At 51.8% G+C, this 15,219-nt stretch overlaps 1 protein-coding gene across 1 annotated transcript in view; it reads right to left on the reverse strand.

Moving 5' to 3' along the window:
• Positions 1–15,219, reverse strand: part of CACNA1C (calcium voltage-gated channel subunit alpha1 C) — a 592,062-nt gene that overhangs the window by 119,523 nt on the left and 457,320 nt on the right. The window contains exons 10-11 of the mRNA XM_054718756.1: positions 10,918–11,008; positions 827–853 (exon numbers count right to left, since the gene is read on the reverse strand). Of these exons, the coding sequence (XP_054574731.1) occupies positions 827–853; positions 10,918–11,008 (118 nt within the window). The remainder of the gene's footprint in view (positions 1–826; positions 854–10,917; positions 11,009–15,219) is intronic.

Genomic DNA, 15,219 nt, shown 5'->3' on the forward strand with positions numbered 1-15,219 from the left:
ACACATGTGCGAACAGCCTACCACCGGGCTGGCACTCCGCTATACTCTTGGAGCACGCAAAACCTATTGAAAGCAACAGGCATGTGAGCCAATAACTACTGTGTAGTATGGTAAGTGCTGTGATAGAGTTACGAGCAAAGCACTATGGGAATGGAGGGAAGCGAATACCTTCCCCTGGGGAGTTTGCAGACATTTTTGCAGTTTGTGACATTTGAGACTCTTAACAAAAGTCTGAGTTCTCCAAATGAAGACCTGGGGACACAGTGATTCAGGTAGAAGAGAGGTTCCAGGCAAAGGCCCTGAGGTACGAGAGGACAGGGAACATTCCAGTAAATGCAAGTTCCATAGGTTGGAACAAAGGGTATGTGCAGGGGAGTGAGGAAGGTGAGACGGGAAAGGCAGAGGGGGCTGGAGACCATAGCCCCTGTGGAAAGTTCGGAGCCAGCCGTGTGGTGATCCTGTGTGCTTCCCAAACCCTTGAAGCTCATATCTCACTGTGCCCCCTGGACATGAAGCATCAGAGCAGCAGCAAACAACCACATGACAGTGACTTTAACTGGACTCCATCTTATAAGGGAGGGGGCACACTAGGCTTCACAGCCTCCTTGGGATGGCGCTGCCAAAAAGACTGATGGATAAAGGTAATTCAACACATATCAACCCCTGGATTATTTGCTTGATATAACCCCAAACCTCTTCTTGATAGCCATACAAAAGAGGGCGGTTCCCCCTTTGAAGAACGCCCCCGACTCTTCCACCCCCTGGAAGGGCACTGGGATAGAGCTGGCGGGCAGAGGGAAGGAAGAGCCGCATGTACTGCACTTACCTGAACTTCGACTTGGAGATCCGGTGGCTGAAAGAGAAAAGGGGGACTTTAGCAGATGACACACATGTTTCCTTCCATTTCAAAGGTGCTCAGCCATGCCAGGGAAGTCGATGTCCCCTGCTGACTATCTGTGGGCACCCGATGGATGCGTGATGTGACTTAGAACACCTCTGAAGAGAGATCCTATTTGTCAGCATCTTCTGGTGTGCTTGTGTGTTTGAATGTGGAGACTGAGGCCTGTCCCACCGACAAGTCTACAAATCCAGTGTCTTCTGAGTGGAGCGGGAGATCCCGGTGCTCTCACATAACCAGCGTCTACCACGAGGTTCCACGAGGTCAGGTTAGGCATGTGTTAGAAAGCTACACCTTGGGAAGTGCCATAGAGGACAGGGAGCACCCTGGGAAGGGCCAGAGAGGACAGGGAGCACCCTGGGAAGGGCCATAGAGGACAGGGAGCACCTTGGGAAGGGCCATAGAGGACAGGATGCACCTTGGGAAGGGCCATAGAGGACAGGGAGCACCTTGGGAAGGGCCATAGAGGACAGGATGCACCTTGGGAAGGGCCATGGAGGACAGGGAGCACCTTGGGGAGGGCTGTACAGGACAGGAGGCACCTTGGGAAGGGCCATAGAGGACAGGGAGCACCTTGGGAAGGGCCGTACAGGACAGGGAGCACCTTGGGAAGGGCCATGGAGGACAGGAGGCACCTTGGGAAGGGCCATGGAGGACAGGGAGCACCTTGGGAAGTGCCATAGAGGACAGGATGCACCTTGGGAAGGGCCATAGAGGACAGGAGGCACCTTGGGAAGGGCCATAGAGGACAGGGAGCACCTTGGGAAGGGCCATAGAGGACAGGGAGCACCTTGGGAAGGGCCATACAGGACAGGGAGCACCTTGGGAAGTGCCATAGAGGACAGGATGCACCTTGGGAAGTGCCATGGAGGACAGGATGCACCTTGGGAAGGGCCATAGAGGACAGGGAGCACCTTGGGAAGGGCCATAGAGGACAGGATGCACCTTGGGAAGGGCCATAGAGGACAGGGATGCACCTTGGGAAGGGCCATAGAGGACAGGGAGCACCTTGGGAAGGGCCATAGAGGACAGGGAGCACCTTGGGAAGGGCCATAGAGGACAGGGAGCACCTTGGGAAGGGCCATAGAGGACAGGGAGCACCTTGGGAAGGGCCATAGAGGACAGGGAGCACCTTGGGAAGGGCCGTACAGGAAAGGGAGCACCTTGGGAAGGGCCATGGAGGACAGGAGGCACCATGGGAAGGGCCATAGAGGACAGGGAGCACCTTGGGAAGGGCCATAGAGGACAGGGAGCACCTTGGGAAGGGCCGTACAGGACAGGGAGCACCTTGGGAAGGGCCATGGAGGACAGGAGGCACCTTGGGAAGGGCCATGGAGGACAGGAGGCACCTTGGGAAGGGCCATAGAGGACAGGAGGCACCTTGGGAAGGGCCATAGAGGACAGGAGGCACCTTGGGAAGGGCCATACAGGACAGGGAGCACCTTGGGAAGGGCCGTACAGGACAGGGAGCACCTTGGGAAGGGCCATAGAGGACAGGGAGCACCTTGGGAAGGGCCATAGAGGACAGGGAGCACCCTGGGAAGGGCCATAGAGGACAGGGAGCACCTTGGGAAGGGCCATAGAGGACAGGGAGCACCTTGGGAAGGGCCATAGAGGACAGGGAGCACCTTGGGAAGGGCCATAGAGGACAGGATGCACCTTGGGAAGGGCCATAGAGGACAGGGAGCACCTTGGGAAGGGCCATAGAGGACAGGGAGCACCTTGGGAAGGGCCGTACAGGACAGGGAGCACCTTGGGAAGGGCCATAGAGGACAGGGAGCACCTTGGGAAGGGCCATAGAGGACAGGGAGCACCCTGGGAAGGGCCATAGAGGACAAGGAGCACCTTGGGAAGGGCCATAGAGGACAGGGAGCACCTTGGGAAGGGCCGTACAGGACAGGGAGCACCTTGGGAAGGGCCATAGAGGACAGGAGGCACCTTGGGAAGGGCCATAGAGGACAGGGAGCACCTTGGGAAGGGCCATAGAGGACAGGGAGCACCTTGGGAAGGGCCATAGAGGACAGGAGGCACCTTGGGAAGGGCCATAGAGGACAGGGAGCACCTTGGGAAGGGCCATAGAGGACAGGGAGCACCTTGGGAAGGGCCATAGAGGACAGGGAGCACCTTGGGAAGGGCCGTAGAGGACAGGATGCACCTTGGGAAGGGACATAGAGGACAGGGAGCACCTTGGGAAGGGCCATAGAGGACAGGGAGCACCTTGGGAAGGGACATAGAGGACAGGATGCACCTTGGGAAGGGCCATAGAGGACAGGGAGCACCCTGGGAAGGGCCATAGAGGACAGGGAGCACCTTGGGAAGGGCCATAGAGGACAGGGAGCACCTTGGGAAGGGCCGTAGAGGACAGGGAGCACCTTGGGAAGGGCCATAGAGGACAGGGAGCACCTTGGGAAGGGCCGTAGAGGACAGGGAGCACCTTGGGAAGGGCCATGGAGGACAGGGAGCACCTTGGGAAGGGCCATAGAGGACAGGGAGCACCTTGGGAAGGGCCATGGAGGACAGGGAGCACCTTGGGAAGGGCCATAGAGGACAGGGAGCACCTTGGGAAGGGCCATGTAGGACAGGAGGCACCTTGGGAAGGGCCATAGAGGACAGGAGGCACCTTGGGAAGGGCCATAGAGGACAGGGAGCACCCTGGGAAGGGCCATAGAGGACAGGGAGCACCTTGGGAAGGGCCGTAGAGGACAGGGAGCACCTTGGGAAGGGCCATAGAGGACAGGGAGCACCTTGGGAAGGGCCATAGAGGACAGGAGGCACCTTGGGAAGGGCCATGGAGGACAGGAGGCACCTTGGGAAGGGCCATAGAGGACAGGGAGCACCTTGGGAAGGGCCATAGAGGACAGGGAGCACCTTGGGAAGGGCCATGGAGGACAGGGAGCACCTTGGGAAGGGCCATGGAGGACAGGAGGCACCTTGGGAAGGGCCATGGAGGACAGGGATGTCTCTCGGCAGGTGGAGGGTCTCACCAGCTAGAGGCCACGGCAGAACCACATTGGGGAGACCCCACTGCCGTCTGAACAGGAGCCTGGCCAACGCTGGCTATGAAGTGAAGATGAGATCAAGAGCCAGCTGGGCATTGAAAGGCGCTACAGACCTGGCGAGGGCAGCAACCTGGGCCTAAAGGAAGCCATGGGCCCCGAGGAGAAAGCAGCATGCTGGCAGCCAGGTGCAGCCCTGAAGCCTGGGGGACTCTGGACAGGAGCACCGGGCAGGTGTGCTGCTGGCTGACTCGAAGGGTCACTGTATGGGGAGTGTCCATTGAAAGGTGAACCTTCAAGGAGGCCCTGAGACCATCTAGTTCACATAGGAGAGTCCAGGGGAGCTGGATGGAGGCAAGATGGGAGAAGAGAGAGGGAAGAAGAGAGGAAGGAAGGGAGATAAATATATGGAGAGAGAGAGAGAGGGACAGTGCAAGCACTTGAGACAGAAACTTGAAGGCAATGGGTCAGAAAGGCTTGGTGTCCAGGGAGTAAACAAACACTGGCGAGCTTGCAGGTGGATGCACAGAGAGACACAAAATGCAAGCTGGAGGTGGCAAAAGAGATGGAGAGAGCAGGAGAGACAAAGAGACGTCAAGAGAAAACAGGAGCAGGGACTTGCGAGGCGACTGCTGCAAGCCTGTGTCATCCAGCTCAGCACAAAGCAAGCTCTGTCGCATAGCGAGAAAACAACCCCTCTCATTGTTTTTTATTTAAAAAAATTAAACCAGAAGATGTGACAGGTGGCAAAGCCATCGAGCATGAGATAATTATATCTCTGGGGCACTGAGAATCTGAGCCAAGTGCCTTTACTGCTCTGAACCGTTAGCTAATAACCTTTTCCCGCCTCCAAAGACTGCCTGCCAGGGCTGGAGGGTTTAATCACATGTTAACAAAGCGTGTGGGAGGGGGAGAGGGAGCCCGGGCAGCATTTTATTTAGAGTCACAGTTTAATGGGGAAACAAATGTTTTCCAGGTGCTAATTGGGTGGCGGGGAGTCCAGGGTGCTCTGTTCTCCAGCAGGGCTGGGCTGAGCATGGCACCTTCAGGCCTTTCCTGAGCTTGTTTTTGGGCAGTTCTCACTCTTGTAGAAGCCAATGCAGATGACCATGATCCGAGGCTTTGTCCCTAGAACTTGGCCAGCCCTCGGCCTTCTTTCGGAAACGTCTCCATGACCCTCTGCAGTGCCCGTCAGTGCAGACCCCACAAGGCTCTCCCTTGCAGTCCAAGGGAGTCATAAGAAAATTGGGTTCTTAAATCCACCACATATGGAAACCGAAATCTGAATATTCACATCTCCCAAGGAAGTGACTCTGGGAATTGGACACAGGGAAGGATTAGGGCTGGGTGATTTTGAAATGAAGGCCAGGCCTGAGTTCAGGCATGGTCATCAGCTATGGGTCCTTACATGGCATTCTGGCACATCCTGAGGAGGAGGAAATGGGGCAGGACTTTCTTTTCCACTTAGTTACATGTTCCGATGTATAACCCTGGACCACTCTTTGAGACTGATTTTCGTGTTGTTGCTGTTTCAGGGGATTGTGAGCTTAATTTCAGGCTTTCTGAGTCTGAAACATTCATCCCCTTCTAAGCACCATATTACTTAAGAAGTGTTTGCACTTGAGAAGGGGAGAGTGCTGTTCAAGCGGCATGTGTCTGAGACCCAGGAAAACCCAGCCCTTGGAGAGCGGAGGTTAGAAGTCTTGCAAAGCCCAAGTGCCTTGATGCCTCCATTCTCCCTGACAGGTGTGAGGGGACAGTGGGACCCACTCCACAAAAACAGAGGGGCCCCATCTCTCTGCAGCCTTTCACCTCCTGGGAGGTAACCACCGGCTTAGGGTTTGGAAAGCTGGTCACACTGGTCCCCTATGCGAGTAAGCCAGGTGCGGACTAGGTGGGTGTACCGCTCCATACCCTGGGCTGTTTCACATGTGGCAAATGCTTCCTCCTACTGAACAGTAGAGCCTCCAGCTTCTTCAAACCCCACTGAGGTGCACACAGCTTGTTCGGAAGGCTTGATGGCTTTTCCCATCATTCCATTCCATTCCATTCCATTCCATTCCATTCCATTCCATTCCATTCCATTCCATTCCATTCCGTTCCGTTCTATTCTATGCCATCCCAGGCCATCCCATCCCATGCCATGCCATGCCATCCTGTCCTATCCTATCCTTTCCTATCCTATCCTATCCTATCCTATCCTATCCTATCCTATCCTATCCTATCCTATAAACCCTATCTAGTGTTTTAAGTGGATTCTTAAAGAGCAGGGAGGTGGGGAAGTTAGAATTTAACACAAAGACCATCAGAACAGTTCCAGTGGATTGGACTTGGGGTACATCCAATCCAAGATATTTTCTCTGCCCAGGCCTCCAAGACAAACCTTCTAGGAAACCATGATTTTCTTTGATATTGAAGTTCAAAATTAGAGAAAACTCCAATATTCTCTTTGTTTTGCTTAGTTACTCAATTTGCATTTGTCATTATTTGACAAATATTTGAACTTCTTGGGAGCCATTTATATTTTCAGCTTCTCTCCCCTTCTTAGAGTAATGAGCACCATACGTTTACTCCCTGTTGTGTGAAGTAGCATTTGCCAGAATTGTCCCAATTTGCCTTTAACATAAATCAGGTATTGTAGCTACAGAGGTGAGGAGGCAGTCAGATGTGTGTCAGCCTGGATGGCGACTCCAGTGCCATCCAGGCTGACACACATCTGACTGCCTCCTCACCTCTGTAGCTGCAACACCTCCCATGGCTGTTAGGACTGGAGCTAGTGGGTACTGAAAGCAGTCGCTCCCCATCCCTGGCCAGCGTCTCCTTCTCTATTACCCCTCTTGCTCTTTCCCTGAACCCTCTTTGCCCTCACTGGGTCTTCCCAACCACTCACTCTTCCAGGGCTCCCAGGCCAATGCACACTTCACCTCCAGTTCTCAGTTTGGCCCCATGGTCATGTCAGGGCTGCCCTCCACACCACGCAGACTCCCCACTGCCTGGGCCTTCTGCTGGGTCCGCTTGGCAAACCCCACCCTGATTCACACCACTGTCATGTTTTTAGTGCTGCCCTCAGGCCAAAGAGCCTACCAAAAACTATGTCAAATAGTTCTGCAGGCCAATTGCACATTTACGATGTCAGTCTCCACTGCGGATTCGCACTGCTCAGCAATCTGTTTGTGACGGCCTGGTGACTCACTAGTTTGAATGTCCTATCCTGCAGGTCCCTAGACACCTAACGCTCACTTTCTGGGAGGAGCTGACAGATCATTTGCTATGACTCCTATCATTGACTCTCTTCAGCAGAGCCTGTTTCTGATTCCATATTCTTTATAGGACTGTTGGCTTTGAGAGCTGGATCTATGGTCCACAAATATTAAGTTACAGGGTGTTTTATTCCAGAAATCTTACACAGAAGCCCAATATGTGAAAGAGGTGAAAGTGGTCTCCTGTCCCAGCCCTGCAGCGGTTCCCAGGACCCCTGGCCTCTGCTGAGAGCACCCTGAGGCACCATCAGGCCAGCCCTTCCTTCCCTAGGGGAGGAGACCGATACTCAGAGCAGAAGTGCCAGCTGAGGTCCAGGGCGGATCAGTGCTGGACCACAGGACTCCTGACGAAGGTCTCTCCTCCCATCTCCTGGTGAGTCCCAGAGGTAAAGGAGCTCCTTCTCCCTGTGTGAATCCGGTGTCTCAAACTGTCTTTGAAGTCAACTCCCTCTTCTTAAGTAGTTCCTTCCTAGGCGCTCCCATTTCCATTCCAGAGCCTTTAGCCCCTCCATTTTCACGGACTTCTTTTTTGCCTTAAAGATCATCTCTTTACTATGATGAAACAAGCCCCCTCTTTCTAGGATCCTACTCTCCTCTCTCCCTTCCATGGCCCCACTGGTGAAGTCAGCGCTCTGTGCTGGCTCATTTCCACCCCCTCTCCACTCTGAGACTCGGCTCCCACCGCACAGAGCACAGAGTCCTCCACTCCTTTCCGTCCCCACACGTGACTCTAGCCTGCACCTCCATCATCTCACCTGTGGGTAACTGCCAGGAAGGCGTCTGCACACGTGTGATGCTTCCCCATGGGCCCCACCCCTAAACTTGCTTTTCTAAAGTGGTCTGTCAAGAATGCAACACTAACCAAATCAACCAGCTCCTCTTCCCATGACTTCTCACAGCCTTATGACAAACACCAAGGCCATCAAGGGGTCTCCCAGGCCCTGCCCCATCTCCAGCCTCGTCTCCATCTTCACTCAGGTCGCACTGTCCAAGCTGGCCTTCTCTCAGTTCTCCCACTCCAGGGCCTTGACATGCACTGTGGCCTCTGACTGGAACATTCTTCACCTCTGTAATGTATCTTCAGCTCTTCAGTTCGGAGCTGACATTTTATTTCCCCCCAGCAGCTGTTCCCAACCTGCCAGTCTAAGTCAAGTCCCTCCCTGTCATTAAGCGCATACTCCAGCTACTCTTCCTTCTTAACACTTACCCCAATTTTAACGACTTATTTACTTATGAATGTGAAATTCACACCGGATTATGCGCTTTAGTGAGAGGGTGTCAATTTGCTCTACTGACTGCTATGCATCACCATTGCTAGCTCCACACCCGGCACACAGCTGACAGAGTGTACCGGTGGGTGGCTGTGTCTTGAAATTCTTCCTCCAGTGGTTTCCAAGAGACTGCAAAGATCTGTACCCCTAACACCACTTCACCTGTTTCATTTACTTGTTCTTATTTTTCTATGTGTCTGTGTCCCAAGGTTCTGCCTCCATTCTCCTAAGAACAGCCCTGGTCTATGAACTCGGGAATAATTTTTATTCTGATAACCTCAAACGTGTGGCTCCGCCCTGCCCGGAGCCGGCCCTCGGACCTCCACATCCTGCTGCCTGCGTGGTTCCTCAGCTCGGCCTGCTTCACAGGCACTTCAGCATCCTTATCACCATCCTTATCACGTCCTGGCTCCAAACTTCGATGGCTCCTTCCTCTGCACCACTTATCCGCCCTCCTGCCTTCTCCCCTCACATATCACATTGCAGGTCCTTTTTCTCTGCCACTGCCCCTCAGGAACCATCTCCATCCCAGCCTCTCACTACATATAAATCCTTGCCCAGACCTCATCTTCCTTCACAACTAGCCCCTCACTGCCTCCACACCACCACCCACTCTCAGGCCCTGGCCTGTCCTCACACTGCCTCTCCCACCAGGAAGTCTCCTCCCATCATTGTCTGAGGGGGTGGGGGGAAGTAAGAGATGGGGAAAGACCATAATTTATTAAGTACATGTTATAATTCTGGCACTGTGACCAGGCATTTTATATGCACAGCGTAGGTACATAAATGTGGACCGTTTCTACAGAGCTCTCGAAGGCTGCAGAGCCTGTCCTCAAGGCAGTGACAGCTGCACCAGAGGGACTGCCAGCTCTCTCTGTGGGGGTCATCGTGTTCTCCCAACAGAGCTCAGCTCTCCAGTGGCCTCCTGCTGCCAGTCCCCGTCCCTCCTGACCTGTGCCTGGGCCATGCCCAAAATCTAGAGTTGCAGGGTCCTTAACCACCTTCTCTCTGCCCCCTTGGGGTCAAGACCTCAGAAAAGCCTAGCTTGGAGGGACTTCGGAGACTTGCTCTCTGCCTTGCTCTAGTGTGGCTGACTGGGCCCACGTTAGAAACGCAATTGCTTGTTTTGTACGGTTCCAAAAGAAGAGAAGGGAAAAAGGCTTGGATTGCCGCTTAAGACATAATTAGCACCATATTTTAACAACATTTGGACGAGAAGTGCTCCCCAGCAATGCTGAGAAACCTGCGGTGCAGACTCCCGCTGCCGCTGCCACAGCGAGTGACTCGGAAGGCCCCGCAAACCCCGGAGACGGAGGTCACAGGGCTGGCTTGTGCTCAGGCTTCGAGTCCCTTCTCCTTTGGCTCAGGGGCCATTCTTGCGTTTAGACTCACTAACTTTTTAAGAAGGATGGGTTCGCCCAGACTATTGCGCCACTTCAGAGAGGAAGGGTGAGGGAGTGGGTTAGAAACTTGTTTCATCTGAGATAGTGCTTTCAGCGCCTTCTCTCTCGGTGCCTGTCAGTGTCCAGCGGAGCTGACAGCTCCTGTGCTGCCGGGCAGGAGGAAGTGTCCCCACTTCCCACAGAGGAGCCCCTTCTGCCCAGAGGAGGCCTCGTGCTCACAGTCACTGAGACCCCTGCAGAATATGCCTTTATCCTTTGAACTCCGCTTTCTAAGACACTAGTAATGAAACCAGCAATTTACTTATTTTTAGCAGGTAAACCATTTCCCCCCCCCCCCTTTTTTTTTTTTGAGGGGCACATTGTTCAGGGACTACCAGTTTCCATTTTAAAGAGTGAACTAAGATGGGTAATTGTGATAACTCACCTGCGAGCTGTTCCTGTCACACCTGGCCCCGCCCCATCCCAGGCCAAAGTCTGCTCTGGAAGCCAGGGCCTGGGGCTTGACCAGGGGAAGGGAAGTCCTAGACATGCAGGCTGGGGCTGGTGTTAGCGGAGCCAGCGCAGTCTAGGCTGAGCACAGGTGAGTTTATGAACTCACTAATGGATAACCTGGAGATGCAGACATGCAGACATGGACCATGTTTATCATCTCCCAGTGTATTTTCTTATGCTTTCCTTCCAGGTCACTTTTATCAGAATGGAGAGAGGTGAGCGGCCCCAGGAGCCTAACACAGCCATCTCTTGTGAAAGTGGTGAGGGGCCGGGAAGAGAGAGGCTTCAGAGCCGCCCTCAACCCCGGACACACTCTCTGTATTTCTCGATGTGATGGAAAGGCGCTCAGTATCCAACTGAGGAGCCGTCTCAATTTAAGACTCAATACCAACCTAGGGCTGTACTCACCCCAGCCCTCTGCTCTGGCTCCCTGAGCAGGTTTTTGCTTCCTGCTGTGCTCTGACCTCTGCCCCCTTCCCTAGCCCCACCCCCTGCAGTGATGAGCTTCCCCCTTCCCCATTCTGACTTAAGGACACAGCTTCCCTACCGGCCCCCAGAATAGCCCAGCCCCTGTGCTCCCTGGAAGTGCCTACTCACGCCAGCCTGGCCCCACAGTTTTCTCCCTCGATGTCACCGCCAGCCACGTTCTCAGTGTTGACAGACTCCGTCTCACTTGTGGGCATGCTCACTGCAAGAGTCAAAGGGATGCAGAACAAGGCATGAGGGCGGGAGGAGAAGGGGAGAGAAGAGCATTAGTGTGCAGTACCCCAGTCTCAGGAGGAGGGCAGCCAGCAGCACCCACTGGTGAGGGTGGGGGTGCTTCTGGGAGCAGGCTGAGGCCCTGCACTGCCCTGGCCAAGTTCAGGATTTCCATGAGGGAGTGACATGCCTGCTGCTTATCTAGGGTAGGTCATGTTGCTGTGGACACTCTAAACAGTGGGAATGTGGAAGGAAACCTGGCGATCGGATCATTTACCCTATAGGAGACATGGTCGAAACACTCACCATTGAACCTTTCTCCACCCTCAACTCGACACCCTCAGAGAAGCTGTGCAAGCTTTTCCATTTGTATCCACTACTTGCCATAAAAAGGGGATCTTTCCGGAAAATATTTTATTTCTCTTACCTTTTCCCACCAATTCTAAGGGGCTCCATTCCCAAACATAGGGTCCTGCTTATTTGTAGAAAAGGCATTTCTGCTGCCTGCATGAACTACTAGGTAGATTTAGAGAAAAGCACCCTTTCTGTTGTGCATACAGGGTCCGCAGCTGTTACACCTGGGACAGTACCTGCCACAGAGAGCCTGAGCGGACCAAGCACTGAGACGCAAACTGGCACTAGAGCCCTCAGGAAGGAGGAGTCGCCACAATGAGTCTACTGTGGCCTGACGCTCGACTGCAGGTATGCAATCTCCCTTCCAGCAGCCCAGCCGTGACATTCCCACTCCACAGGCTGACTCGGGATATCAACCACCTACTTCCACCTGCGCTGACCTACTGGCCATCTCCAGTCTCTCCCTGAGGTGGCGGGGGCTGAGCTTTGAAACCAGCAGGAGTTTTCTCCTTGGAACACATTTGATGGTTTAGAAGGAGCCATTCCTTTTATTATTATTTTTGACTCCAAGTAAAAATGTAACTCAAGAGATTTATTTTCTGACTTCTATTACCCTTTGTTCACAGAATGGGCTCTGGTTCAGCTCTCATTGCAGGACACAACTCCTCATGTGAGGAGAAAACCAGTAGCCCTCAGCAGCCAGAGAATCTGCATTAGTGAGGGTGTGGCATCAGGTGATGTGGCACCATGTGACAAGTCCCCATCGGGCCACGACAGCCCAGGAAAAGACTTCTACTGGTTATATGGATTCCCCGTTTCTTCTCTTGTGGATGAACACAAGCTGGGCGAGTGGGAAGAGACTCAGTTCAAGAACACCAAAGATACAAAGAGAAAGCCCATGATTTACCATGTGCTTGACTGTCACATCTGAGCAACCTGTCCACCTTAGGGCTATTTTCAATAAAGTTGGGTAGTAGGAAATCTAGATGCCATTTTACAGACACTTGGAGCTGGATGGGACTTTAGACATTATCTGGCTCTAACTTGTCCCAACCTTCACCTCACAGGACAGGAAAACGAGGTCTAAGGAAGGGACCGATGCCCAAGGTCACACAGAGTTTGGGGTGGGATTTGGACTGGAGCACAAGCGTCAGACCCTCTGTACCATGCTCATTAGATTGTCCCCATGTTGACCAACTCTCTTTCCTACACTCTAGGACCAGATGAGGTTCTTAAAGCCAAATCAGGCTATGGGGACATCATCAGAACACAGTGAATAGCCAAAGGACAGTGTTGAAATTTACAGTACTTTCACTCTCCTTGCAGCCCAAGGTCTGAGGGAGCTGGAGAGCAAGACCAGACCTCAGGGATGGTTTTTGCCCTGGGAACTGGAAAGGTAAGACTTTGAGAATTCCTTAGTCCATCCACGTTAATGAAGAAGTAATATAATAGAAGAGCTTTCAGTCTTTTAATCCATTTCTCTCCAGATACTTCTGACTGAGGTTCCTTTAACTCTTCTGACATCGTTATTTAAAGAGCTGAGCTGTGTACAGAAAGCTCTCTGACTTTCCATGACATGCTTCCCCCAGAGAGCCGCTTAGGTGTGGAGTGGTGTGATGGTGGTGATGCTGGGCATGGAAAGACAACCAAATTAGGAGTAGGCAGGCCTGGGCACTAGGAAGAACCATATTATCTTCTAAATTATGGCACTGCCTGTACCAGTACCAAGATTGCATTTACAGTGACCTTAATCTTGGCTGGCACTACTCAAAGGAAAGATTCCATCAAGGACTAGCTACTGACTATTACGTCCGCTGACTTTATACAAAGAGATGACAAGGCAGTGGCTGTGAGACAGAGTTCCACCCCCCTATAAAAACACAAACATACATACAAATATACACACACATATAAACACACATGACCACAGCATCACAAGCCATCAAGAAAAATACCCTCCCATCCAGTTCGGTATGTAGCAACACACATTAACACACAGAGCACAGGGAACGTTACCATGGGTTTCTGTGGAGTGACTAAACCAAGCAAACTTCCCTTTCTTCTGATCAAGCAAGCCTGCTGCAGCTCCTCCTTTCACAGACAAGATGGTCATTTTCAAGAACCAGGAACAAGACATCAATAGCGAGCATGCAGTCAGCCACGGGCAAAAGAAAGAAACAAAGAACTCAGCTTTCACAAAGAACATCCATTTCATCTCCAAAAATAAACTGAAAATTGTAAAAATCAATAAACCAAAACAAATAATAACACATAATAAAATAGAACCAAAACCCCAAATCACATGAACTAATGACACAAAACAAATGACAGACATTGGGGAGAAGGAATTACTGCAGCAGAGGCTTCAGTCTAACTGGTGTGTCTGGTTAGTGGCTTTGAGGAGAGAGCTTCCAGGGAGGGGTCACCATGCATCCCTGCTGACTTCTGTGGGAGGTGCCCTTGTACAGGCTCCAGTGGGTAACTGCTAAAATCAAACCATAGCATTGGTGTCCTCCTTCACCCGCACCCAACAGCCACCTGACTGTACCCTCCCCCACCTGTATTAGGTTCAAGGGCTCCATCACCACTTACAACCGGGACACTTGCAGGTAGAAAGCAACTGTGGATCTACTTGCCCCTTTGTCCAATTCAATCATTCAATGCCATTCAGTAAAGACCTACCAAGTGCCGCAGACCTGATCACATCCCAAAGATATATGTATCAGTTTTTAATGGGTTTAAACAAGCAAACAAGTTGCTCAATTACTTGCCAATGGGTTGTCTTTTGAGGTGGTTTGTATATAAGAAAGAATTATGTGAGCTTCTCTCGGGCCTGGGCTGTAGTTGAAGAGAGGGTGCTGGTGAGAGTGTGAAGACACTGATTGTTGCAAGTGGAACAGGGGGAGTTCTGTATTCCGCAATGGACTCTGAGACCTGGATATGAAATGCATTAGCTAATTCCCAAGAAAGAGAGTTTTCCCACACCTTTGATAGAACTGGCATTAACGGTGCCATGCAGGGTGCTAGGGATGAGTGGGGAGTGAGACATAGTCACTGATGACTAGTGAGGTGGGAAATCCCCAACCACTCATAGACAGAAGCAGCATCCTGATAAAGAATGGATGGATGGCCCCATCCATTCTAGGAAAGGGCATGAAGGGAAAGTCAATCCAAACTTTAGATGCTTCTTTATCTCGTCCCCTTGCCCGAAAAGTTGGATGATGTTCAGCGAACATCCTTGAATGCTCTTTGTTAGTGAGAATTCTGAAGACTGGCTCATGACAGAAAAGGGTCAGGTTTATTTTAATCTAGGTAAAGGTCCATTTCCCAAACACATATTTAAAAGACAAAACTTGAAATAAGCAGAAACTTCATAACCTGTAGCATTTTAACTTCTGAAAAATCCTATTTGAAAAAAGCACTGAGAGTTAGGAGCTGACATGAATGACTTGGCTGCTTTCTGGAAAAGAAGATATGTCTCAGTTTAGAATAACAGTCACTCAAGTGAACATCTCATGAGGGTCTTCTATTCAGAGGGGGTAAACATGAGGCTGCCAGTCACCAAGTCTCTGTTCACACAGTTGTCTGGGGGTACAGGAACCTTGGCCAATGATGAAAAGCCAAGAACATTGTGACCTGTTATATGGAAGCATCATCCAACTTTTGGCTTTGGCATCAATATTGTCCCATCTTGTTCAACTTCAGAAGTAACTGTATGATAACTTTCAAAACAAGAGAAAAAGCTTGGAAAAATCATTGAATTTGACCAGGGTTGGTCTTTCATGCAGGCAAAGTTGGCAAGTGATTTGAAGAGCATCTAAATAATCTCCCTTGTCCAGCCAGGGT

Source organism: Eptesicus fuscus, chromosome 7 (genome assembly GCF_027574615.1).
Source record: "Eptesicus fuscus isolate TK198812 chromosome 7, DD_ASM_mEF_20220401, whole genome shotgun sequence".
Taxonomy (NCBI): Eukaryota; Metazoa; Chordata; class Mammalia; order Chiroptera; family Vespertilionidae; genus Eptesicus; species Eptesicus fuscus.